General features: G+C 41.4%; 1 protein-coding gene and 1 long non-coding RNA gene across 4 annotated transcripts in view; one reads left to right on the plus strand and one right to left on the minus strand.

The window, feature by feature from the left end:
- LOC146761934 (uncharacterized) overlaps positions 1-27,529 on the minus strand; it is a 142,732-nt gene that overhangs the window by 101,771 nt on the left and 13,432 nt on the right. The gene's annotated exons all lie outside the window — the stretch shown is intronic.
- On the plus strand, positions 4,597-26,717 carry STMND1 (stathmin domain containing 1). Of its 3 annotated transcripts, XM_015854728.3 has the most exons (5): positions 4,597-4,767; positions 5,576-5,750; positions 7,832-7,986; positions 12,242-12,364; positions 12,804-13,191. In XM_015854728.3, the coding sequence occupies exons 1-5, from the start codon at positions 4,684-4,686 to the stop codon at positions 13,074-13,076; spliced, it is 810 nt and encodes a 269-aa protein (XP_015710214.2). In that variant the 5' UTR covers positions 4,597-4,683; the 3' UTR covers positions 13,077-13,191. The 3 variants fall into 3 exon arrangements, with proteins under 3 accessions (XP_015710214.2, XP_032298396.2, XP_085396368.1); XM_032442505.2 differs by lacking the exons at positions 12,242-12,364; positions 12,804-13,191 and adding an exon at positions 26,409-26,717 and having other exon boundaries at positions 4,598-4,767; XM_085540242.1 differs by lacking the exons at positions 12,242-12,364; positions 12,804-13,191 and adding an exon at positions 11,965-12,037 and having other exon boundaries at positions 4,600-4,767.

Consider the following 27,529-nt stretch of genomic DNA (forward strand, 5'->3'; position numbering starts at 1 on the left):
CCAAACTCTCACTTCCTACTTAGGAGCCTTTTCTTGAACTGCCACACGTTTGTGAGAAAACTGCAGCCCCAAAAGGAGACCACAAGAACCCCTACCCCTCATAGAGATTCAAGTGGGAGCTTGGTGCTATTTAGTTGAATAGAATTTAGTCAGTTAGGGAAACTGAAACAATAACATATGTGAAACAGCTTGATTCTTGAGGATGTGAACTATACAGGGTTTGTGTTGTGTGTTTTTTTTTTAAACCCACACTCTCACCATAACATTCCTTTAGTAAATCTGAATAAGAAATGTATTCAATAGCAACACAATCTGCATGCGAACATTCTGTCAAGAGAAAGACTAAATTCCATGAATCGATAATTTGTTTCAATTGCCTTGGTTTTGTTTACTACGCTGTATTTGCTGAGTATTAACTTATTAATGTTTTATTAACGTTGGACATCATCCATGTTAAATCTCTGCATAAGACTGAGTGAACAAGGCCTGTATTTTCTTTGACTTCAAAGGAGACTGAAGAATCTGCAGCAGGGCTTTCCAGACTGTGCTGTGCTCTATTTGCTCTGCCATCCTAAGTGGAGAAAAATCACCACATCATCTAAACTTGAGACAAAAGATCTTTCATTCAATGATCGTATTTTGCAAAGCTATTATTTACAGGATGTTGGTAACACATGCAGCATTGCAGTTAATGCTATGTGTGTTAATGCTGTAGTTAACATCCACAAAAATATTTCTTATCATCAAATAATGACCAGATGATTTTTTAATATTGATAAAGTTCTCTCCTGTATACAACGTTTGTTCTAGCTAAAGAGACTTGGTAGAATTTGTTAACCAACTGTAACTACTTGTCACCCATAAAACTGATGGAAAGAAGGGGAAAAAACAGCTAGTGGAATCCAAAGACAAACACTTAAAACTCTGTGAAGAGAAATCCCGCTCTCTCCATATGTTTTTTTCTTGGCTCTTAATCATCTTTTCATTGGCTTCCAGCTGGCTGTCTCACTATCAGCTAGCAGTATCACTAGCAAGACCAACTTGTTATGCTGAAGTCAGGCATAGAAAGGGGAGAACTGCAGAGCGGCGCAACTAGGTGCAGCAATCTTGACTAGGAACAAATCAAGCACAGCATGGCAGGGTCACTTTCCTTGTGTCAGCGCAGCAACCAATGCCACGCTCCAGAAACACATCAGCAGATCTGTGCTGGTGCTTTTTAGGAGTGGGAGTGAAAAACAACTACTACAATTGAAGCACAATTGAAGCTACAGGGAAATTCTGCAGGCAGAAGCGTAATTACCTGAGTGGGAATTCTGGCAGAAAACCCAAACCTCTTTCTCTCCTTAAATAGAAACAAGTGCTGTGCAGTCACCATGGAGAGATTACGTATGGTACTTGGATCACAATACAACATACACAAGAAAGTCAACCATGGAGCTGGTTTAGCTATATACAACCAGCAGTCAGTCCTCTATTACATTACAGTGGCTATATAAAGCCACTAAGTCAGCTTATCCCCTAGTCATCTTCCTAGTTTTCCTAATATTAAGGCTCAGACTCCACACGAAAGCCCAGCTCTGTGAGGTGTTGAGCCCTTCTGGGAAGGGAAGGTCAGGCTCTAGGCACCACCCAGACATCTTGTAGAGCCAGAGTAAACCTTCAGTGAGGCAATGTCCTCTCTTGGAGGAATACTTCAGCCCAAAAATGTAAACTTATTTTCTATGCACTGAAAACAGCTGATTTGTTTGAGCTGAAATTCTCCCACCCACCACCAGTTTTGGTCTGCATCCAGAGTTTCTGGTCACCTCACACAGTAAGGTCCATCTCCTCTAGCTCAACCTGTGATCTCTGTTCCTGTCCCTTCCTTCTACTCACTCCACAACTCAGTTTGTTTCCAGTCTTCTGTCCTTCAGCCTTGAAGCTTTCTATTGTTCAAACGAGAGGAATGTTGTCAGACCACAGCTTTCAGGAGTTTGCTTTTCCCCTTCATGTCAGCCAAGCTTTGCTTTGTCAGGCACCTGAACCAGCCTCAAAGCATTAGGAAAGTGGGTTTTGGGTTTGTTTTGTTTTATTGATCTGCTGACATATCAGGCTGGCAATACTACATGAGAATCTTCTACTTACCGAGAGCAACAATTTGCTGTTTTGTATCGGGAAAGCCATTCCACGGATGGTCCTTTTCTCACTTCTCTTCAGTAGCTCACTAACTGAGGGGCTTACAGAGGAGACAGCCCATAAGGCTGTAGACACTGAGATGCCCTGGTTCCTATTCAGTTTTCAAAATGATCCTGCAGATCACTAAACAACTTCAGATTTGAGTTCTGAAAACAACTCATTTTAAAATATACATATGTTAAAGTTTCCTCTATATAACACAAGCAATTATGGAGACAGCTGTTTCTGATTTCATTGTGATTTTTCCCCCTAACGTGCATATCTGTGTGACTGGCTTTGGTCTTTCAAACAACACCACACACCCCAGCACACTGATGGTACTAAAATTTGCTCATTCTCCATTTTGTAAATCCATGAAAAGCTACTAAAACAAGGGGAAGATTCGCCATCATTTTTGGTCAGTGTCGATTTGAGAACAGTCTGATCTTCAAAGTGTGCAACTCCTATTGCTTGAAAACAATGACCGGCATGGCAATTTAATCATATGCATGAGATATCAAGGCTTGGGCTTTAAATGTACAAACTAAAGAACTGAGAAGGTTCTTTTCAACAATATAAATGAGTGCAATTCTCACGCTGCTTGTTATATCCTGTATATTCTATTTTACTTCACTTGTCTTTCTTTTCATGTACCAAGAATTAATTTTTAAAGTATGAATCATGAAGCTTATTTTGTTTCCAGTTATGCTAGAACCTACAATCTTACATTTAATCAATTCCCTTACTTTAGAAACTGCATTTGAGTTCCTATTTTATTACCTGTATTTGAAGGAACAAATCAAAATCACCTTTCTGTAATGACTAAAATATCTCCTATTGTTTATCTACAAGTTGTGGAATGGCACCACCCCTGCAAGCGTTTAATCAGAAATTCAAACGAGAAATTCAGCCTGTACATCACGCCCTGACACACGCTGAGTAGCAATTATATTTCAGCACTACTACACACAGCCTGCAAACATCTGCTAGTAGGAGAGGAACAACAGAACAGCAACAACAATGAATCAGCGCACCAAAAGGTTGCTTTGAGTTCTGTGCAAGTTCAGAGTAGACATAAGAAACAGGTCTCCTTTGATTGAGACCAGGAGGGAGAGAAGGAAAAAAAAATGCAGAGGCTCATTTCTTAAGAGACAGGATAATCACATTTGATTCTTTCTGGCAGCTCTAGGATACCAGCACAGGTAGGTATACACGGTCACACACATGACTACAGAGATGTTAGCTACATCCTAGAAACCATATAATAACCTTAGTGTAGTGCTTTGCACAATGGAATAAGGCATGCTGAGGCAGAGAAGATTACTTCAGGCTCATTGCCATGCAAAAGAGCTTGTGGCTTTACAGCCACACCAGCTGACTGGTTTGGACTGCAGACAACAGAAACACAGAGGGCTGCCTGCAACCATGCCTCCAGAATGATCTCCTGGGCCAGAGTCATTCCCTCAGTGCTGGGGTTTGTTTAATTCTGAAAGCTTATCAACCTTACCACTTGAAGGACTCATTTGTCATGTAAACATCTCAGTCTCCACATACATGGGGAAAAAAAGGCAAGTTTTCCAGTTGGTTTTCCAGTATGAACCACTCTAAGGTCACAAGCTGACATTGATTTGTTACCAGGATCACAGGACACAACATAAATACTGTCTCACAGGCATAAGGTATTTTGAATACTTTGATTTCATGCAAAGTGCCTGCTTCTTTCATTATTTGTAAAAATAATTATTTCTTTCAACTTCAGCATTTGTTGATCTCAGCTAAAGTAACCTGAGACTCAATCAGTTATGATCTTTAACTGGCAGCACTCTTCATATTTCTGACTGCTTTTACAAAATCTTGGAAGCATGAACTGTGGTGCTGGGTTCCCTCCACCCTTCCATCTCCTACTAACATCTATCTCAAAGGATGTGAGCAGAAGCAAACAGTAATCAAAAAATTATACAATGATTTCAGAGGACATTTAAAACATTTCCCTTAACCACAGCCAGCCTGTTTTCTGACTACATCTCCTCTCATTTAAAGGCTTGCCATGCTGTTTGGAATGCTAGAATTGGGAGTTATTCTTTTCCCCCCAGTTTCTAATAGAGATGAGGAATAATTAAGAAATCTGACTAGAGACTGGTAATGCATATTTTACTTTACCTGACAGTATGTTATTCCTAAAATTAAAAGAAAAAAAAGAAAGGCTGAGAGGCTGGAGACACTCAGGTGTCTTCATTTGAGTTTCCTCAGGAGGTTCACTGATTCTCTCAATGACCAACACCTCCAGCTAGCTCAGAAGAAGCACATTCCCTCTCACCTTCACACGAAGGAGAGTGGTCAAAGACAATGGTCTCTGCATGCCAGGACACAACATGAAAGCCTTCTGTGGTGCTATTTATTGTAGCAACAAGCCCTGGCAACAGTTAGATGCCATGGTGATTACAAATAACCAAACTCCCAACAATGAGATGAGGGCATTACTACTACTCAGACTTGCAGCACGGAGAAGCAGATGGTCCCCGTTTCATCATGGGCTGCAATACATCTAACAGGGTTGCTGCAACACAGCTGTCTCCTGAGGAGCTACAGAACAACCATGAAGCCAGAAGCCAGGTAGCAATTTCTTCCAAACAGTCTCTGTACAAAGCATGTTATAAGATACCTTAGCATGTGAGTGTACAAGGATATACATACACAGAGAACCAGTTTTGCTGTCTCTCAGAAGCTATTGGGGTGCTCTTTATGAAAAGTGTTTTCTCTTAACTTCAGATGACTCTTAAACCAGCAGAGAATCAAACTCACCATTTGGCCACACGCATGACCTGATTTTACAGCAGCTGAACATTTGCCTTTCACAGTCTGCATCACTTCAGCAGGGTGAATATTGCATCAAAAAAATATTGAGGCAAAGTCCTTGTATATATCCAAATATTACACAATGCATGAGCACAGCCTTATTTTGTGATGTTTGCACAGTTGAACTGGCTGAAGCCCAAACTCAGTCATAAGGCTATATCCAGTTGCTAATCCTACACTGTTTGGAGATGTAAAGCTCTTGCTTAGAAGGTACATAGGTTAAGACCTTAGTGTGTGCTTATTTGAAAAAACTCTTAAATTCCTGACCATTGTCCAACGTACAAACAGCACTTAGTAGTAATAAACCAATACAGGAATATAGCCAATAGGATTATGGACATATTCAAGCTTAATGTCATTCCTTCCTTTTCAAAATTTTATGAGACCTTTCATCACCATAAACATCAACCTGTGACAAAACACAGGTAAGTATCAGGAATGTCACCGTCTTCCACTTCACTCTGAACACATCAAGTCTAGGGGACTATTTCAGAGACTGCCTTCTTACACATTTAAGAGCCCTAAAGGACTTCTCTCTCTCATTCGTTTCTTTACTTTCTTACAGACTACAAGTGACAGCGCTGACAGTAAATGGGCTGCCACCTCTCAGGAGGGGACAGCTTGGACAGGGGGCACTTTAGAGAACAGAAACAAACTTGAAGTCAGCGAAGGAGACTTCCCTGAGAAATCAACAGAAGGGTTTACGCCTCCTGAAAAAAGAAGCAATGCACAAAGCACAGGTAAATAGTAGTTGAAGGTCATATCATCTCCATAAAGAGAGACCTAGAAATGAACCATCTTGAGCCTATTGCTACAGCCCTCTTCAATTCACAGTAATGTTCTTGCTTTGACACCACAAGCTCTTCATAGTGGAAAGTATTTCCTAACCACTTGTTATGTTCTGCAGCATGACTCAGCTCTCGCTACCAGAACAGGCAGAAGGGTATATACTTTTCTTGGCAGACTCCGGGAACAGACCAGGAGAACATACTCAGCCTTGTTGTCTCCAGAGGTAGCACTTGCTAACAGGGATTATGGCACAGCACACTGGGAACATACGTTGCCCACACTAGTGATCTCCAGTCAAGCTTTCCTTCCCTCCCCTCCCCCCCAAAAAAGAATGGTAAACACAATTCTCTTCACGAGCATCAGGTTTAGACAGTGAGTAAATGCCATGCTATTACTTAAGATTACAGCAAAGTCTCAGGACAATTTGTCATATAAAGAAAACACTAGAATTTCCCAAAGCTGTCATAGCATGAAGCACAGATCCACTAAGAACTTCTAAATTTCTTAAGTGCAAGGGAACACTTAAGTTGAAACTCTTATGTAGTCTAAGGATACTGGTATAAGATGTTGATGGAAAAGCAATACTATCTTTAGTGAATATAAACCCCTTTAGTTTACTTTCCAAGTGCTACGAACAGCTTATATCTCACAAAACATGAAACAGAAAATCTGAAGTGGCTATTTATTCTTTATAATAAATAAGGGCTCCAATAAAATATTCCAAATTGAACACAAAAGGAGTAATTACTGATGTTTGCTATTCATTAAAGAGGACTTAACTCCCTACACCATAGAAGGATGTGATGAAAGCATTTCATTTCAGATTGAACAATATGATTTCCTTGCTCTGAAATGAAGTGTTTCCTTTAATGCCGAATTCCCTTCCCTCATCCTTGCTAAAAAAGATAACTTCACAGGAAATGTGGACTTTTGAAACCCTCCTTCAAGCTTCTGGTTCAAGAAGCAGAAAAGAGATACTGTAGCTTCTTTTTTTTCCCCCCTCCTGAATGAATGTATTAGTGAAACCCACACAAACTGACATCGCTAATCAATGCAGCCCATTTATCATGCTTTGATTTGCCAAAGGATGCTTTAGTGTATACAGCTTCTGATATTTACGAGTGCTCACTGACATGTGAGCCCCACTGCCTTCTGGGTGACTGATTCAGTTATTTTAGGAGAGAGAGGGAGTCAACTTACACAAGATGGTCCATGTTTTGTATTTGTGTTTCACAACCAGAAATTAAAGAAAAGCCAATGCTACCATAGCCACTTTGCTTAAAAAAGATGGGAAAACAGCAAATAACTGTGATTTTGATTTGGTCCAAGTGTTCTTCACAGAAAAGCTCTATTTTCATCTAGTAGAGATTGGGCAGATGGGATAACTGTCAGCTGAGGGTTGAAATACCTGATGGGTCTTGGCAGTAAAGCTACTCGTTGCTTATTCGTGTCTAATAAGTGGAAATTAAACAGCCCCTCAGAAGGGTTATCAAAATAATTTGGATTTATTCTTCACTGCTGTTTATAAATACACGATTGAGTGTTGGAATGCATGTGATAATGCTTAAATGCAGCAGCACTGTTGCAACAAAAATCATAAACCGTGCAAGCATATGAAAACTTGCACTCATTTAACAGAAGAGTACAGTGATTTTCACAAGACAGCCAATGTAGGCTACTAATGGGTCCTCTCTGACCAGTTCACATAACACTTGTGAACTCTGATTGTAAACAGCTGTCCATAGCCTCAGTCTGGGAGCATATTGTCTTAACGAATCTTCAGCACCTGCTTCTATGCATATGGCCCTCTGGGTATAACTGGCCATACCAGGAAACCAAACTCTAGTTTTCCAACCAAAGCGTATTACAGCATTTAAGTCATAAAGTGAGCCTCAAACAGGTCTTCTCTACAATATGTTCTCAGAATGCAATCTCTTCCATTAAAAGCTCACACTGAAGATGGCATTCAAACAAAACTTCCTGATTTAAGTGCTTTGCAAGCAGTAAGTTCTGATGTTTTCATCTTTTCAAGATGCACTGCTCACCAGTGGGTTCATCAGTAAATCAAGGCCTTTACAAGAAACAGAGAGACAAAAATCATCAGACATTCTTGAGGAGCTGAGGATGCAGGGAATAATCAGGAGCCAAAGTACTACTGCTGGGACTGGAGAAGCATATGAAAACAAGGTGAGCATCACTACATGACACAGGATCTCTGCTACATCATTCTGACTCTTTTGTGAGCCCCATGAGAGTCATTTTTTCTACATGCACAGCACCCAGACAAACTTTCTCTACAATTTTAGAGGCAAGATGTTGAATATAAAACTGTATAATGAGGATGCTAATAAAACAGAAGCTGGCAGTGGTATTCATTCAGTTGTTACAGCTTCCAAGCTTGTTTCAAAGGGGTACAGAAGAGAAAGGTGCAGTATTAAGAGACTAGTTCTTTGAAAAACTCACTGAAGAATATATGCCATGAACTTGTTTCTCCAATCCACAAAACTATGAGAAACATCACTGTCAGGACTATTAATAATTACATTTGCATTTGATCTCAGACTGAGAAACCAATACAAAATGTGAGGTTTGTTTTTTTCTAGTTATGTTGTTTTGATTTCTTAAAAATAATTATATGGAACAGGTATTAAGAAATACCTTTTCCTCTCCTCCCCCCCCCCCATTCTGAATAATAACCCGAGGCTTATTTTGGCTTCTGAACTCAAGCTCATTCTCTGCTGTTAAGCATTGTGCTAAGGATCAGTTGCTTTTCACAGATAGGGCTTCAAGTACAGATGGTGAGAGGGAGAAAATCCATGAGGAGATTGTAAGAAGTCTAAATGCCATTTGTGGCTGTATCCAAAGCACAATCCTACTACTGTTTGGACACTGAACACAAACAATTCAAGCTCAGATCAAGGGCGATTCTGAGTAGCTTTGAAGTTTGAAGCATGCCATTTACTCATCTCTAACCTTGACCACTTACATTATGGTAACATGGAAGCTTTCATAAAAAGCACTGAACAAGTCTCATGTAATGGTCTGGCTACTGGTGCAGCACAATATACTTCCTACTGTGAGCATTTTGGAAACTGGGGCTGAAAGATATCTCAGTGCAGTTTCTCCAAAGCCTTTACTTCGTTCAGCCATTTTTTTGTTTTCTGGAGTATCTGAGAGGAATATTCCCTCTACAGCTGGATTTAGTTAACATCCTGCAGACCAGTTTTTGTACTTTTTCCCCTTCATAAAACAGGTGTCTGTTTTTGTGGGGATTTATTTCTGTGTTTAAAAAGCTGTCTGCTATTAAATTACACATACTCTTTTACTGACAGAAGCTCAGTCTGAGCTACTTGTCCTTAGAGATTGCCTGTATACCACCTCCTTGCAGAAGGAGAGTCCCATGTCATTGGTCTTTTTTTTCCTCTCAACCATATTAAAAACTTAATTAACATATATATCAACACAGCTTTTTAAAAAGTGAGCCTTGAACTTTTCACCAACAAAACCAGATTTTCCAAGTGATATTTCACATTTGAGCTGGACCCACTGCTGGGCAATCTACAACTGAAAACATAAATCTGCCACTAGCTGTTAGCTCTCCCTTAGCAGCCATAGAAAAATTGGCCTGTGTTGCCTCCTGTAAGAATGATTTATTACTTTAGAGTTAAAAATCCAGAAGACTACCTATGAATAGAGGAACTAAATGCACTGAGTACAGACAGCAGAAAAGGGTTATTACCCTAACGCATTCCAAATTACAACATGTGGTGCTGGATTTCAAGCATTAACACATAGGTAAATTCACTCCTGAAATTTTGGAATTGACCAAGCATAAGCATAAATAGCTTTGTACTGAATTTCAGTCCAGCACCACCTTCAATCATTGTATAGTTGGAAGAGTAGTGCAGCTCTGATAGTACATTACAGTTGTTATAAAGATTACTGTAGCAGAAGAGAAACAATCAAGAAAGATGTGCTTACCTGTATCCAAGGATCTAGGTGCACAGTAGAAAAATCCAAAAAGGAAGAACCTCCAGAAAGACATCATTATCCACTGGCAGTCAACCATTAAATGGGGTCTAGGAGAGGGGCAGCCAGGCTCCAGCCCTTCTGGTCACACAGTTGAATTGCCTCCACCTGTTCTCCCGGGGCTGACCCAGTCCTTGCCTCAGGTGATCAATCAGAGGGTCAGGCCATGACTCAGCAGTTCCCAATACAAATGATGAAAAGAGCTCAGATTTCACAGTACTATGGAAGATTAGCACCCCCAGGTTTGGGGTTATTTTCACAATAATATTAGAGACTGAGATATCTTTGTGGGAGCTTTTGTTCCCTGTGTGTAATTCTACTCCATATAAGTATCTGCATCCCTTAAGCTGTGGTAGCATTACTTGTCTTCTTGGGATTTCCTACCATTGCCAAAACTCTGAAACCACTGCACTAGAAGCCTTCAGTCTTGATTTCTCCTTCACTTTATCCTGAACCAAACGAATTCTGTGCAGTAAAGGATAAGATGCTTGTTTCTAAGCATTACTACTCCAAAGGATAACTACTTCTGAGAGCAATGTTCTTTGGGGGAAGAGGGCTAGTCTAATGGAGCCAGAAAGAGCTGCTGACACCACAGGATAAACTACCCCCTGTAACTTTAACAGTGGCTGTTACCAAAAACTTCAGCAGAGCCAGGACTTCCACGTAAATTGCAGACATCTAGGTTTCTTTATGCAATTGTGTTTTGGCATTTCGGCTTTTTTTGTTTCTGTTTCTTTAAAACGTAACTACTATTTTTTTTTCCAGTGCTTGAAAATATTTTAGCTGATGTCCAATGTGACAGAATTTCACCCTCACCACTGCTAAGTAACATTAAGCTTTTCTTTAGTTCATTAGTGGCTAGTTGTAGCATATAATCTATCAGGTACCTCTATTCCAAGCCTATCTTTAGAAACACTCTGATGTGTGTGAGCTAGAGAGTAACCAGAAGGTCTCAAATATATTGTCTCAAATGGAGCTGCCTATGGGAATTTGATCCACCTATGAGTTACCATTTAGAGAAGATCTGACTAGGTAATTATTTTAGCTTTCTCATTGCTGTTAGCTTTCGCTACGGGTTCCCAGGGTTCTGATGCAGCTGGCTGAGGTGTTTGCCAAGACACTCTTCATCCTATTTGAAAAGTCATGGCTGTCAGTTGAGGTCATCCACAGAGATGGATTTGATAAGTAGACCACCCAGTGGATAAGGAATTGGTTAAAAGGCCGCAGACAAAGGGTAGTGATCAATGGTTCTATGCCCAGATGGAGGCCAGTAACGAGCAGTATCCCCCAGGGATCTGTCTTGGGTGCAGTGCTCTTTAACGTCTTTATCAATGACATCAATGGTGGAATTGAGTGCACCCTCAGCAAGTATGCTGATGACACCAAGCTGAGTGGCGCACTTGACACAGAGGAAGGAAGGGATGCCATTCAGAGGGAGCTCAAGACACTAAAAAGGTGGGCCCGAGTGAATCTAATGGGATTCAACACAGCAAAGTGCAGTGTTTTGCACCTGGGCTGGAGGAATCCCAGGAATATAGACTGGGAGGAGCAATTCTTGAGAGTAGCCCTGCAGAGAAGGACCTGGGGGTGTTCTGGCAGATAAAAAACTTAACATGAGTCAGTAGTGTGCTCTTGCAGCTCAGAAAGCAACTGGTATCCTGGGCTCCATCAGAAGAGGGTGGCCAGCAGGGACAGGGAGGCAACTGTCCCTGAATATTGGTTTTCTTCCTACTGATTCATGCTCCACCTTCATCTCACTAAATGAGTCACCCTCTATACAATTTGCAGCATTTAACACTTCTGGCAGTGAGGTCTGTCTTAGAGAATTATTTAAGGCTGTAGAAGTGTGGCAAGCAGAAATCCCAGGAGATTTATAAACAGGATAGTATGTATTTCAACAACCAGAGATCCATGATTTGACTTCAACACTATAATGCTGCTTATAGTAGACTTCATCCTCCTGGCCTCTCAGATAATCACTACATCTTTCCAGGAATAGAGATCTAGGACTGGGCTGCTCATGTGCATGCAGCAGAGGCCAGCAGTACTATGATTATGAAGCTCTAACAAAACCTTAGATTTCTTGAGCAGTAGTAAAGCAGCTTCCTTTTCTTTACTGAATTCCCACATCAACAGGGTACACAGCAACATTAGAAGCTTCACAGGCTCATCATTTGCCAGAAAATGGAAACTCTGATTGCAACAGCACTCCTGAGCAAGTGAACACTCAGGTTATTACCACGTTGCTATTTACAGGCTTCCTGTGGTACCTGAGCCCATCACTTCTATGCATGGGGGAAAAAAAGAAAAAAAAAGAAAAAAAAAAAAAAAGCAGAAGGCAAGCAAGGCAAACAGCAAAATGTCATTCCAACATCAAAATAGACTCTGCTGAAAGCTTTTAATGTCTCTACAGAGAGATGCCCTGAAAAAGATGCCGAAGAAACCACCAGTTAGGCTGGAAAAAATGTGGTTTGGAAGCAAGGAAGTGAATGATTTCACAGCAAAGGACATGAAGACTGCTGAAGAGAAAAAACAGGTCATCTGATTCTGCTGTGTATTCTTCAGCATTTGCTTTACCATGTGAAACCCTCTGCATTTACAAACTGGCCTAATGCAGTTTCATGCAGGCTACTACCAAAATGCAATCAATGTCAGCAAGTGGATCCTGCATTCCTCTCAGATAATGAAAGACCAAATTAATAGCTTCATTTTGCTGAAAGCCTGGAAGATCATCCTAAAAATATGCAGAGGAAGGGAAGCTTCTAAAGCAGTTTTTCCTGCAATAAAAATAAATAAATAAAAATGCATATTCTACAGACTCAAGAGTAAATTGGCTAAGTTTGGTGCTAACTGGAGTGTTGTCCTAATTGTATTTGGGTAGGAAGATAGAAAGAAATGCTGCATATGACTGATGCATCTTCTTCCTACTTCCATCCCTCTTTACAAAGCACTGGGGTTTATCTGTTTTGTTTTAGGTTAGGGAAAAGGAACTATGCAGGAGACAACAACACAGTGCATTTTATCCAGCAACAGACCACCAAGCTACAAGTAAAAAGACTGAAAAGGACTGCCCAAATTTTCAAAGTCAAGAAAGCACAGATTCCCCTCAGTCATCACCTTTACATGGCAAGATAAGTGTACCGCTGCAGGAAATAACTGCAGAAGAAACCACAAATTATTACACTGAGGACTTTACTATTGAGTCTGATACAACTTACAACTGTATCAATGAAACAATCTGGATCTAAGCCATTCTGCAAAGAAGGAAACTCTCTGCTCCCTGTTGCTGTTTATCTCAGGGCTTGAGAAGATGATTTATCCTGAACTGATAGTTGTGGTTACTTATTTCACCTTGGAAAACTCTAATTTCCACATTTTTACATACAAGTTGAAGGAAACAAAACAAGTAAGAAAAGAAAGAGGCAAATTAGTGACCTGCCAGTCTCTAAGTTGGAGCACAAACATGTGAACACGGTTCTATTACACTTACCTCTAGAATTCCATTTTCCTAGAGGGCTGAGAACAGGAGTTTGGAAAGGCACTGTAAGAGTACAGAAAGGCACAAAAGCAGGAGTATGCAAGTATGAACAGCTGCAAGATTTGGGGTAGTAAAACACAGTGGAGACCTAAACATAAAAACAAAGAGTTCTAACTTACTGTGCAGGCAGAGATGTGTGAGCTTCAGACATTTAAGGTAACAAAAGGCCACAGGAACGTCTGTGTATACAGAGCATGTACAAATACTGAAACTGAAGCAGAGAAAACAACTAATTGGCTGAGATTTGCAAAGTGCAGGTGAGTTATCCATATGGACGAGAAGAATGTGATTGATCTCCATGGGAAGGAGAGGACTGTTCCCATATCAGAGCAATGAATTTGGAATCTCCCATGCCCTACCTGCTATATACATGCAACATCTAATATACTCAGCTCTTCCAAAACTAGTGCATAACAGCAATGGCTGCATTTGCGCTTCACCTGTTACCAGCCCTACCATTCCCTTCTGATTCATCTCTAAGTATGCCTAATCCTTACTTCCATACCAATCATGCCTACCTGCCATGCTGGCTTTTCTAATTCCTTACCTCCAGCTCCTGATGACACATTCTTCCTTTCTGCCTTCCAAGCCAAGGAAATTCACTTACAGTACAGGCCCACTGCTTTCTTTGCCAGGTACTATAGGAAAGAGGAAAAACTTAACCTTTATTTGTACAGTCTCATTGTGGTTCTCCCTATTACTCTCAGGAAGTCTAAATAAATAAATAATACTTGCACTAAAACATTAAAGGTAGGAACGAGATTGCATCTCATTACTCAAGCAGTTGGGATCCCACCTGAGTAAGCTTGTTAGGAAGAGACCAATACTTCAGTGTTGGTATTTAAGAAAAATAAAAATAAAAATAGGGGGACATGGTAGCTCCTTTTTAATGAAGATGAAAAACACTAATATTTGCCCAAAGCTTTCCTCTGGTTTCAGAAGGACGGGACAAACAGTTGCCTGTTCCCACCCAATGTCCTTTCTTCCACTGTTTCCCAGGTAAGGATTTTAGCTCCCTGGAGCACAAAAGGCCTCGTGACACAGGCACACAGAGAAGCACAGCAGTCGGCAAGGTGCCTTTCCACACTGTGACCACCTGTGGACTCCAGCCTGGCTCAGCTGTGTCAAACACACTGCTCTCCTACATTAACCACACGGCAAGGACAGCCTGAGAAAAGCAACACTAAACGTGGTGTGTATCTGACAACAGCAAGACTTTTAGTAGGCACAAACACAAGTGAGGTGCACTAGTGCTTGCTTTCAAAACACAGCACAACTCCGTTCCGTTCCCTCTCGCTATAACAGTGAGCGGAGCTCTCCACTCTTCAGCCCTGCCGTCGGCGGAGCCGGGCTCTTACCGCTCCCCCATGCCCAGCAGGTGTCACCCTGCCCCGCAGAACTCCCCGCCGTGCCCCGGTCCCACCCTCAGGACGCCAGCCCCTGCTCGGCACTGCCTCACAGAATCACACAGAATCACAGAATTACCCGGGTTGGAAGGGACCTCAAGGATCATGTAGTTCCAACCCCCCTGCCTGGCAGGGCCACCAAACATACACATTTACTAGATCAGGTTGCCCAGGGCCCCGTCCAACCTGGCCTTGAACACCTCCAAGGACGGGGCATCCACAACCTCACTGGGCAGCCTGTTCCAGGACCTAACCACTCTTCTAGTAAAGAACTTTCCCCTAACATCCAACCTAAATCTTCCCTCCTTCAACTTAAAACCATTTCCCCGTGTCCTGCTATTGTCAGCCCTTTCAAAGAGTTTACTCCCCTCCTGGGAGTAAGGTTTTGTCTCTTTCTTGCCTTCCTCGTTTGGCTCGAAGAGGTGAGATCTCTGACCAAGAACTCAATGTGCATCTTGCTCTGTAAGCAGCCCGTGGTGCCCAGTGCTGCACCGTGGCACGCTCACAGCTGTCCCCTGTGAAGCTGCACTTCCCTAATTTACTCCATCTGCATTTCAGTACCACCTGGAATGATGAAACCCAAATCAAGTCCCTAAAGCTTTACCCAAGCTGTGCTTTAGCTGTCTGCCCCTTTAAATGTACCTAAGACCAAGCAGAGTTATTACATGGTGGGGGTAAAACTCTGCACGGCAATGCTTTGGCATGAATTCAGGAAGCCTCATGCTGGGAAGAGCCATTACACAACATCATCTGACCTCCTGTATATACAGAACATCGCGTTTAATAACTGACTGTAGTACTCGGGGGTACTGAGGGATCTTAAATGAAAAATCGGAATCATGGCCCTTCAACCTCTCCTTGTTTTCCTACATTAATTTGACGTTTCAGAATAACTTGGCTGCTTTTCAAGTGCTGTCAGAAGTGCTGGTTTCCCTTTGAGGAGCGGTAACTTCTGATTTCAGGCAGTACATCAAGAGAAACCATCACTTCTCTTCCCACTGGTGAGTACTGAGAAGAGATGTTAGTGATTGCATAAGCCACTACTGAATAAATCCCAAGTGACAGAAGATCCCAGGTCACACTGCACGAGGGGGAGTGTGGGGCAGAAGGCACAGCACAGGGCCAGACTCAGGAGGGGAGAGGGTGGGTACTGGAATGCTGCACAAACCTTCCTAGAGTGGGAATAACAAAAATATTTCCCTCCTTCTCCTTTTGAAAAACCAAAGCATTTGATAAAACAAAGACACAACTTTATGAAGTAGAAATAGCAACAGTCACACCCAGCAGGGACTCCGTTTTGCTCGGTGAATTCCCCCTCTTTTCCTGTTGTCTTGCAGATTAGGAAGGCACGGGATAAAGAGATCTTGTCAGGGATATTAATGGAGCCATCCCTCCAGATAGCTCTAGAGGCTCCGGTCCCAGCCCCTCTCACCACGAGGCAGCTAGCTAGGAAGATGTATTCCCAAACAAGCTGATAGAGGCTATCTTGGGGAGGTGAGGACTAAACAGGGTACAAACAGCCTTCCCATCTGGGTAACCCCTGAGTGCCCTCACTCCCAGCTACCCTGCTAATGTTTCTGCTGGGATTTTATGCTGTGCAGTGATTTGTTCTGAAATAGAGACCTGACAGATCAATGAAGAGCAGAATCCGCTTGCAGTCTACAGCGCTTTCCCACTTCACTGATATTTTGCTTTCTTGCTTCTCTGGGTTTTATCTTTAGCAGGCCGTTTCGTACTGAACATCTCTGGCAGGTGCCCGATCTGTTTCTTCTCTCTGGCACTTTTACAGTAAAAAGTGTTCTTGTTTTAAAGAGGATAGTGAGAGGAAGACAATGAAGGAGGCAAACAAATGCAGGGAGAGATTTACAAAGACAGCACAGCGAATTGTTTTTCTGCTCTAGATAGGAGTTTTTAGAGTGTTGTGGCAGCATGTAGTGCCCGACCAATACAACATGCTGATAGGACTGCTTCCATTATTTTGAGCCTATTTATATTCCAGAAGAATGTAAATAAATACAAAGCCAGCTATGATATGGAATGATGATTATTGGCAATGGCATCTCTAAGAGTTGCTTAGACTAGAGTTTGTCACGGGTTACCTAGATTTACCTGTGAATTGTAACTTGGAGCTGCTCTGGAAAGAACTAATTGGGAAATGTAAGAACCAATGGAGATTGTTCTGACAGTTTAGTTCAAATTTGGAAACCTTCCTGGCCACTGTTTAAATTACTAGAGCGAACAATGTCCAAAACTGTGCTTTTCTCACCTTTCTAACTTATCTGATGGTCCATCTTCTCTACATCGTGTCCCCTTGAGTACACTGCCAAGAGACATAATTATATGATTTGATGCATATCAGATAGACATGAGCTATTTTAGTGACTGTCATATTCAATACAAAATATATTAAACTGGACCTAGAATCCTTGACAGAAGCACTGAGCTTTTATCACCATGACCTTAGCAACTGATAAGACTCACATTTTACTTATTCGCTAAGAGATCCTGAAAAGTCACCCCTCTCCTCTGCAAAGGCAGACTGGCATGCCTTTAGGAACTCTTGTTCTCTATAGTGGGCTTGGCAGGCAAAAGTGAGGCCAATAAAAGAGAAGACTTTCTAACCAACACCTCATGAGCTAGGAAGCCATTGGACTAGAAGTGCTCCCTGCCAGCTAAGCTGTTCATCACATTCATGCCTCTCCTAGGATATGAGCATTCAAAAGCAAAAGATATTTTGTGATCCTATAAGACACAAGCACTAGATGGAGCAGCGGGCAAACTTCTGTACTCTTTTATTGCTCATATTCAATCCATGAAGTTACCAGATAGCCCACTCAGAATTTGAGCTGAGTTTTCTTAAGGCACCTGTTTTGGCTTCCAGGCATTTCCCCACATGGAGAAAAAGGAATCTTATTGAAGGGGAAAAAAGTATACTGTTAGAACAGAACATCATGATTCTCAAGGTAACTTGGAAGTAGGGAGAGGGTTGTTGTACACAGGTCGCTCTGAAAGTAATGTCTCCTATATATTTCTTTGGAAACGACGACAGACACAAAGAGCACAATAATACTGCTTGAAAAAGCAAATTCTCAGCTACAAAACAGTGTTTTTCAACAGTGACTACAACATAATAAAACAGGGGGCATTGCTTTCAGAGCAGCCCTCATATATACCTTTTAATCATTTAAGAAAACCTCTCTCAAATTCAGCTTTCTTTAAAAAACAAAATATAGAAAAAGGATAGGGGACATTTCCACCTCTTCCCTTAACAAAAACAATCTCTGTCTACCAACAGCTAGTGCTGAGTTTATCAGTCCCTCCACTGTGCCTTGCTCAGTCACCTCAGTTCCCTGTTCTGGCTTCTCAAATGAACACCCTTTGGAGCCGACTGAATAATCGACTTTTCACTTCAAGATATGCATCAAATAAATGAAGAAAAGAAGAAAACACAAGCAAAAACATGTGAGTTGGATGAGGAGTTTAGCTTCAAGACCCTCCATGTTAAATCTTACTGTAAAAATGAAAGGGAGTCACTTTTAAAATGAAAAGTGAAACCAGATTGTTTCAGAAGTGACACTTTGTCTGAGGTCATACCCTTTCTAGCTTTTTCCACTCCAGGCTATTTATCAAAGTCTGTAGCATCCAAGGTTGCCAATTTCATGGCAAATGACTTTAATTTTTCCAGGAACTGCAAATGTCCCTTGCAGTTATAAATAACCATAGAGTGTAAAATGATTACTTGAGAGCTATCAGAAGAATTATTCATCTCAGTAGATATATAGCCATACAGAAACATTTATATAACCAGAAAGCTGATGGCAACCCCAAATTCTTCCCCTAATTTTTTCCTCGCTCCTTTCTATCATGCTTCCTAAACTTGTCCAATGGTTTGCACAGAATCCATCAGTCTGACTTCATGCACACTCCTAAGATGGAGGGACAAATTACAGCTTGGTTAGGACCCAATAAAAAATGTCTCATTTACACATGTAAAGCTGTCAACAGAATTCAAGCATCAACTGGCTAATGGCTGTTTTCTGACTGCAAAAAGAATTTATTTTGCATTTTATGACCCAATGTAGCATCATGCTGCATCTCTCACTAACCCTGGCTTCATCTTTCAGGAGATGTGATGGTGGCTTTTGCTGCAGTGAAGAAGGAAGCCCCCACAGCAGTAATTACTGCCTTATTCACCTCGTTCCCCATCTTGCCTTGACCCTTGCAGCCTCTGGTAACAACAGCAGCAGAAGTGATGCACAGGCAGCACACTGTTGTCAGCTCACTCTCAACTCATCTAGCACAGGTGCCGTGGACAGTCACTGGGGAGGACAGTTAATGTTAAAACCTGGCTAGGGATGGTTTGAATATAAGCAAATTAATGCAGACATAACACCTTAAATCCTACTACAGACAAATGCAAAAAGGTACAATTAAAGTGAGCCAAAAGCATTTGGCACTGGAAGGAAATCCCACATACGAGTGTTTAGATTCACACAAAAAGACCTCAAGTTATAAAAATCTGAATGATAGTGTTGATCAAGAATGAGAATGGCACTGTCACATCATGGGGAAAAATACCTTGCAGATGGCAATAAACATTGATAGTGCTTTGGGGAATAATTACTCAGAGTTCTATTTAGTCATCATTGATATCATTCTAAAGAAGAGAGCTGTATAGGATGTCAGTAGAGAAAAGTTTTAAGTTTGTTACTTTATTAATTAAGATTTACATTGTGCCTTATTAGTAATAATTTCTACTTATGTAGAGGCTTTTGTTAAAGTGTCTCTACAGAAATACCCAATTGATTTTATGAAAGGAACCACTCTCATGTTGAGGACATGCAAAATAGATATCAAATCACTTTCACCTAAGTTTCCATTGGCTGTACAGGAGACAACTCCTATTTCCATGATGTCACTGCCTTGCAAAGTTGCATAGCCAGATGGAAACAGGAGTATGCCAACATAGTGACACCGCATTTAGTGTTTGCTTATGATACATATTGTTGCAATGTGCTCCCATTTCAAATGGCAAGTGCTCTAGATTATGATCACGTACTTTAACTGAAGCTTTTCTGCATGGAAAACAAGGTTAACTTTGCTTGAGCTTCTAAGTCATGCACTTTTTTTTTGCAACATGTTATTTCACTTGGTGGAATAACAAGGAGTAGAAGCAGAAACAGACTGCTTGCACTTTTTGGCATCCTTTGTAATGCTTTCATCAAAGTGATGCTGTGGCAAAAGGAATAGCTCAAGCACATCACCAAGCTTTGAATCATTCTATGTTATTATTATTTGAAAGTTTCCACGAAGCCCCAGAGACTGTTACATTATTGAATGTTAATTTTGGAAATGCAGTATTTCCAATAATGCCTTTGCAAAAGACTGAAATTTTGTTCACCCCTCTTCCTCTTCCTTCTCCTTCTCCTCCTCTTTCTTCTCCTCAAGCAATAATAAAACCAAAGTACAAAATCTCCATGCAACAGCAGATGAAAGAGAACAATTAGATAGTATAAAGCACTACAGAACAGTAAAATAAGGACAATTTCTATTAAAAGTTTAGATTCTGTGCATCCCAAAAGAACACACTAATACAAGACCCCATGATTTAATCGTTCATTAAAATGAAATATAACTCATTCTCATGTTTTACTATGGCCACCTACTCAATGGAGTCAAAATGATTTGGGTGGTTGCCGTCAGCTCTGGCTTACAATTGCCAGGAGGCAGCAGTCCTTTTCTCCCAAAGGGCTCTGATGTGTGCAGAGCAGGAAGATTTCAGCTTTGCTCCTCTTTTCTTCTTCCTTTTCTTCTTCTTCTTTTTTTCCCTTCTTTTTTAACTGTGCTTTACTTAGGGAGAGCAAAACAGCTCTTTTATTTTTGTGATCCTGCCAGAAGGCTGTGAGGCTGGAGAATGCAGGCTGAAGCTCTGTCAGCTTGTTCCTAGCAACACATATACTCTGCATTTCATATTAGCCAGTTTAATGTGATTATGGGACTTTGTTTTCTCATCGCTGAAGTATATTTTTATTTATGAAGAGGAGTGCAGGTATTGCTGTTTTGCCTAGATGCATCTTTGAAACTTTTTTTAACATCTAAAGCTTCATTTTTTCTCTGGCAACCAACTTGTTCCCTAACAACAACAGGCTGGGAGTTTTGATAGATCCATTTAGCCTTTTGAGAAACAACTAAATTCTGTGGGTTAACTTGTCTTCTTTTACCATCTAAGGAATATTGGCAAGCTGCAACCATTTCCCTCTGTTGGCCCTTGAAATGATTCTTCATGCTTTTGTCACATAATTAAAATTAGATTATTGCAACTCCCTGCTGGCTGGCCTTAGAGCTTTGTAAACATTCCAGCTGGCCCATAGGTTTGTAGTGAAAGGGATGCACTAAGCATATTCTTTCTTTGTCCTCTCTTCTCTCATCTGTGTTGAAATCGCTGCAGTTGCTAACTGCCAGCAGAATGTATTTGGTTATTGCTTTCTAAGGGCAGCGAACATAATGTCAAAGACATTATGTGCCAAAGTCTCTCTCAAGCTTTGCTTGAAACAGTCTGGATGCAAGAGCTTTCAATCTATTTTCTCTTTGTCGGTGAGGTCTTTTTCTGTTGAAAAAAAAGGAGGCAAAGAAGAGGGAGGGAACAGAGAAGCACAGACTCCCTTAATGCCACATTCAAAAGGAAAATGCATACAGCTCTACATGATTTCAACAGGGACTGCCTTTCATTGGCTAGTATGTAAACACCATGAACATTATGCGGTTACTCCTTCTCCTATGACAAAATGACTCCTTTTCCCCTCAAAAGATTAAAGACATTTTGCAATAACAGCATCTCCCGCTACTGCTAGGCTTTCTAGTTCAGGAGGCTGCTTCCCTGGCTGACTTCTTTTTATGTCACATTTGCTTATGGGCCATTACTCCCACATTCACATCCAACCAGTTCTGTCCTATAAATCTTGTATGTAACATTGTGATTGTGTGAGATTTGCTTGATGAGCTTGTATGGATTATTGAATCTCAAGGACCTGAATGACTAATTGTTGAGGAGAGAGAACAATGCAGGGATAACAGTTCTTTAAAAGCAAGTAATACTGATGGCATAGTTTGTGTTTGGACATGATTGCTCATCTGTCACATGTATGGATCACCTCTTAGTGTTCCCTGGTTCATGGACCCATAACCTCTCACCTCTGTAATCAGCTAGTGAATAAGCACTTCTTTTTCTGAAAGAGAATTATAACAGTGAAGAATCACAAACAGGCAGTAAAGCTGGCTGTACTGAATTCTCTGTTACTATTGGAGCCCCATCACCTTCACTGAGCCAAGAGTACATTTGTTAAGATTGAGTTTTAGCATAGTCTTGGCCAGCCAGTGTTATGAAACAGTGACTATGGATGCAGAACCACAGTGTAAGACTATAAAGTACGATGTGACTTTATTTGTGCTTCATGTTGTCACTCATATTAATTGTAGAATCATAGAACCATTATGGCTGGAAAGAACACTAAGATCATCTAGTCCACCCATAAACCACTAATGATATATGTTCCAACACAGTCACCTCTCTGCCCAGTCATTTTTCTCTGTGCTTTTGCTGCCTAGCCCTTTGGGCACCAACGTTTGGTTGTAAAGCACTGTTACCAGCCAGGGGCTTGACTTTAAATCCCATGGGCACATTTCCAGAAAGGCTGCTTCCCCATCCAGCTGATGGCAGGAGAGCTGCAGGTCTTTGGCAGCTCTGCAAATCAAGACTGCAGCTCCTAGAAGTCTGAGAATACAGATGATTCTCACAGTTCCTGCCACGGTGTAGTTTGCAACTGCTGGCAGTCACAGCACAACATAAGCTTGGTTTCTCCTTTCCCTTTGTCCCAGTGGGGCTTTTACTAACATAAATATGTTACTGTGTGTAAGCAAGTGCTTCATCGCAGCAGTTAATGCAAGGAACAGATCTCCTATGACAGAGATTGTATTTGCAGTGCCCTGCTGCCTTCCCAGGGCAAACATCTCTGCTGGGGACTGGCTGCTCTGCACTGCTGGCACACCGCTGCCTCCGAGCAGGGCTGGTGCCAGTCTCCCTGACAGCCGTAAGTACTGCAGCCAAGGCACCGTGTATCAGGACTGTGCATGTGTCAAGGACAGGTTTCCCAGCCTGAAATGTCAAAGCAACTGTTTTTCCCTCAGGACGTGCACTTGTCTCTATGGTGAAGAAAATGTATTATCACAAGTGTTGCCTTTCAGCTCAGAGCTGGCTACAGACTAAACAGGCACAGAATCCAGCAAAGTCTCAGCATCTCTCTCAGCAGAAACAACTCAGATCCTCAGACTTTTTCTTCCAAGAACCACCGTGCTCCCAAAAGGAGTGAGTTGAACAGTGACCGATGCAGCCCTCCCATCCAAGTGTCACATGATAATTGCTTGGAAAGCAACACTTAACTTTTTTTCTACCAAAAACAAATCTCAAACCTGGCATCCTTGTTAGCCATTTTCAGATATTTTCTGGTCGTGACCCCATTTCAAATTGAGACTCCACTTCTGGTGAGCCCTTGACCCCACATACAGGCATGGATAAATGGCTTCTAACTGGGCTCTGTACTTTGCTCCTAACTTTACAGACCCCACGCAGAGACGTGACCCTTGGTTTCAGACCAAGGGATGTGGAGTACTTCAGCTTGCTCCAGCCAATTGCTGGGGGCCATGGAGGAATGTGCAGCAATGTTACTTCTGCTGGAGGCATGAGAGTATGATGAAACTCAGCTGAGAGCCCACTCCTGACCAGACACCAGCCTCATTCTACACTCAGCTGCTGTCTCCAGTTGAGTTAGGTGCTGCTGCAAGCTGAAGGAGCCAAGACCTGGGGTGAGACACAGGCTTCTGGAACATAAAGCAAAAAGTTAAGTAGAGGGAGGCGGATAATTTACTACTGGACTAAAATAAACAGGAAGAAAACCTCCAGTTAACTTTCACAAGTAATTTCTCATTAGTTCTCCTGTGTGGCTTTGATCACATTTTGTTCTTCCAAAGTAATGGGAGGGAGGACGGTGTGGCTTCTTTTGTTTCCTTTATTTATTTATTTTTTTATATTAGGACATCTGGGCAGTGACCCAACCAAAACCTCACATCCCTAATAGAAGTCTGCCTGACCACAACTTGCATATTGCAGTTTTCATTCACAGGCAAAGACTTATCTTGTCCAAGTATTTTTACTCTCTCTTAATCAAAATACAAATTCTAGCTTCACTTAAAAATAGACATGTCAGAAACACTTGACGTGACCTGCATGCCTTTCCACAAGTGATAATCAAATTTCCTTGCCATACTGAAGTTGAGCAGGACACATCTCTTTTCTTAAAAAAAAAAAAAAACAAAAACCAAAGCAAGACAACACAACCTGCCTCGCTTCCACATCATGTTGAATTTCTGAAACACAGTGGAGGTTTTTATTTCATGTAAAGGAATTAAAAAGGAGTAAGAGCACTTAAGAGCACGTCTGCTGAAGCTGGGATGAGGGCAGGAGGCACACTGCTTTTTGAAACAGCACACATGCAGCGTTACTGAAAATTAAAGAGCGGAGGGGGGATTGTTTCTCTGCTTTCTTTCTGTTTATTTATTATGTAAATTCATTTTCCCCTGTATAAATATTTAACTTCTCTCTTTCTCTTTGAAAATCAAACAGCAGCAGGGATAGAAAAGCAAAGAATGCGATTGTAAAATAGGCATTACAGTGGATTTGTGCAGGTTTGGGGTCTGTAACAAGTTTTAGTGTATTTGTTATGAAAAGTTCCCTACAATTTACTGGAAAGGAATAAAACAGTTCCAAAAGGAAACTTCAGACAGAGAAGATGGTTCTTTTCTAAGAAAGCAGTGATAATGCAGCAATGTTCTGCTGAAAGAGAGCAGATAAAGGTGTTAAGAAAGAGAAGTTATTCCAGTCACTTTTGGCACAGGCTTCCTCTGGAAGTGTTTGTCCCAGCAATATAAACAAATAGGCTCATGCAGTCTGTGGTTAAAATTATCAATGTCTCACTGGCTTGTGATCCAGACTAAGCAGGGCATTAAAAAAATCCAAAAGAGCACGGCATCTTCTATTCCTGAAGAGGCTGAAAAGGTACACTGACATAACAGTTTCCAACAGCTGTCATAACACTGTGCATGGGGTTATGCCGGAGCTGACAGACAACAGCCTCTTGCACAAGGGGCACAGAAACCATGCTTCATGGAGTTGCATGTTTCCAGGTTCAGCTCTGGTTTCTCTGTACAGTATACTACAGCTTAATCCCTCTGAGATTGCCCGGGTCCTCCTGTGAGTGGTCTCCAACTTGTCCTTTTCTGGCTTTGCCCAGGCGGAGAAATGCCTCTCCTTTCCTCCTTCATTTGATTTTATCTGGCTTTTCTTCTGGCACAAAAAGGCCCTCCTCACTCAGAGGTGTGATGAGATGGGGAGGAGAGGACTTTTTCTTTTCACATCAGTTGCCTTATTTGGGAGTGTAAAAGTTCCAAATCTCTGATAAATACAGCTAGATGTCATGGCATCACTGCTCTTAAGACATGAATTTATGGGTCAAAAACATCTTATTTATTTGAACTTCTTACTAAATTGAACAAAGTTTGATGCAACTGTTACTCAGAGAAAAACTATTGTGAGGACTGTGGAGTGGAAAAGATGAACATTATCAAACAGTCATCCTGGAAAGATTCTTGCTGTGAGTGATGCTGCTGTGTATCTTCCTATGAGACAGGAGATGGAACAGGATGCAGACAGACAAGACTCCTTTCCAGTTCATTGCCCCAGCTCCAGGGAGACAGCTGGTCCTCTCTGAAAAGGTTCTCCCTGGAAATGAAACACTGCTGCCCCTCCCAGAACACTTCCACACAGAAAAATGAAGAGAAGTTGGAAACTTACAGGAAGGAAAGCATATACCAGGACTATGGAGCTGATGGATATTCCAACATAAATGATGCAGGAGGAGACCTTGCTCCTGTCCAGCAGTTGCATGGGCCTACCAGTCAGCAGCACAGCTTCAAGTGGGGCATTTTGCCCCAGAAACTTCTCTGATCAGGTCTTGCCTACAGGAAGAGATAAGGTCCCCGTGGCTTAAATTTTTCTATGGGAAGTTTGCTGATACCATCTGAAGATGTCTTAGCTGTTTTCAGTGGATTCCTATTGCAGGTGATAGAGGAAATTCTGAAGATCAGGTCTCTTGAATCCCCTCTTTGTATGCAGTTTGAGGCGCCTCAAGCCTGGGTCTCCATCAATCTAAGAAAATAGCAAAGATCATGTAATTTCTGGGTGGAGAAAATGAGAACCACACATCAGGGTGCATTAAAAACAAACAACAACAACAACAAACAGCACTTTGTGGGTTGTTTTTAGAGATACCACATGGATTCCCACTCTTAGATAAAAATCAATTTGCAATGCTAAAGCCACATTTAAAAACAACAGCAGTGAAGAAAGCTAGAAAAGGTGTCAAATGTCAGAGAGTACGGTCTGAAAAAATGGAAGAGGAGTATGGATGAAGGCGATGCAAGAGTGTTAGGGAAACAGCCAGTTTTCTTGTTGTCTTTGCAGATGGCAATTTGTGTCATCATCATTTTTAAGATGCTTGTGGACTTTTCCCTCTCTGTTCCTCCAGTTTCAGCTGTTCCCTGCTATCCTGACACTGGACAACATGCCCCCTGACATGCCAAATGTGGAGCAACCCATTTGCATAGGCCATGCTCTACTGGAGGGGATGAAAGCCCTGAAAAGCAGCAGGAATGGTAATTCCCTTAACCTTTTCCTCTTGCCTCTCTCTCCCAAAGTGACAGTGTGATTGTGTTTACAAGGCAGAATTAACACCTGGGACAACACAGAGTCAATGGATGTGGAACACACGTTCTATGCCAGTGATGCTCAGCAGCTAAAAGACCTTTCTGTGATGAAGTTTTCAAGACAGTTTCCTACAGAAGGGACCAGAAATGTTGGTGATTACACACACTGCATGCTCGATTTACCCACTCACAGAAAAAAACAAAAAAAAAAAAGCCTGATTTAAACCATTACTTGCAAGTATTTCAACAATTTCACTGGTACCAGTATACACAACAGTAAGGAAGCAAGGACTGCAGAGGATGACCCGCAGAGGTTGAGTATTAGTGAAGGGAAGATGAATCTATCAAAGGTGTATGTACCATATTTCCCACCATGCTCACAGCAACTTCTGAGTAAGCAACTGACCACTCCTAGTATGACTAATGATGCAACTACTTATTTTCACCAGTCTTTGAAAATTAATCAAAACACAACACGCTGTTTAAAACAGAAATGCTCGCTAATCTGCTGTCAACTGCAGCAACCTATTTCAGCATGTGCATGAGTTTAAGCACACACACAGCTACGTTGAGCGCCATATAACACTAAAAGCTGTGCACTCACACCAACTACTCTGTTGAAGTAGGGTCTCCATCTGTCTGTATAAAGTTGTAGAAAGCCTGCGCAACTTCACTTTGAAGCCATTAGTTTTGGTCCTACAGGAAGCTATTTATACATATCTGAATTAATTAAATCAGCTCTGTACAGCAGAAAAAAGAATCAACTTAATATGGTCGCTATGGTAACAAATATCTCCTGGATATAGTTTTGCTGCTAATCAGCAATGGCCTCCACACATTCCTTATAATGGTAAAAGTTGTTGAGCTTCTTAGCTCATATTGAATGTCTTCCTTCAGAGTAAGATAAACTTGAAGTCTGAGTATTTTAGACAAAGATTCCTCT

This window comes from Coturnix japonica, chromosome 2 (genome assembly GCF_054131305.1).
Source record: "Coturnix japonica strain WE chromosome 2, WE-NBRP24, whole genome shotgun sequence".
Lineage (NCBI taxonomy): Eukaryota > Metazoa > Chordata > Aves > Galliformes > Phasianidae > Coturnix > Coturnix japonica.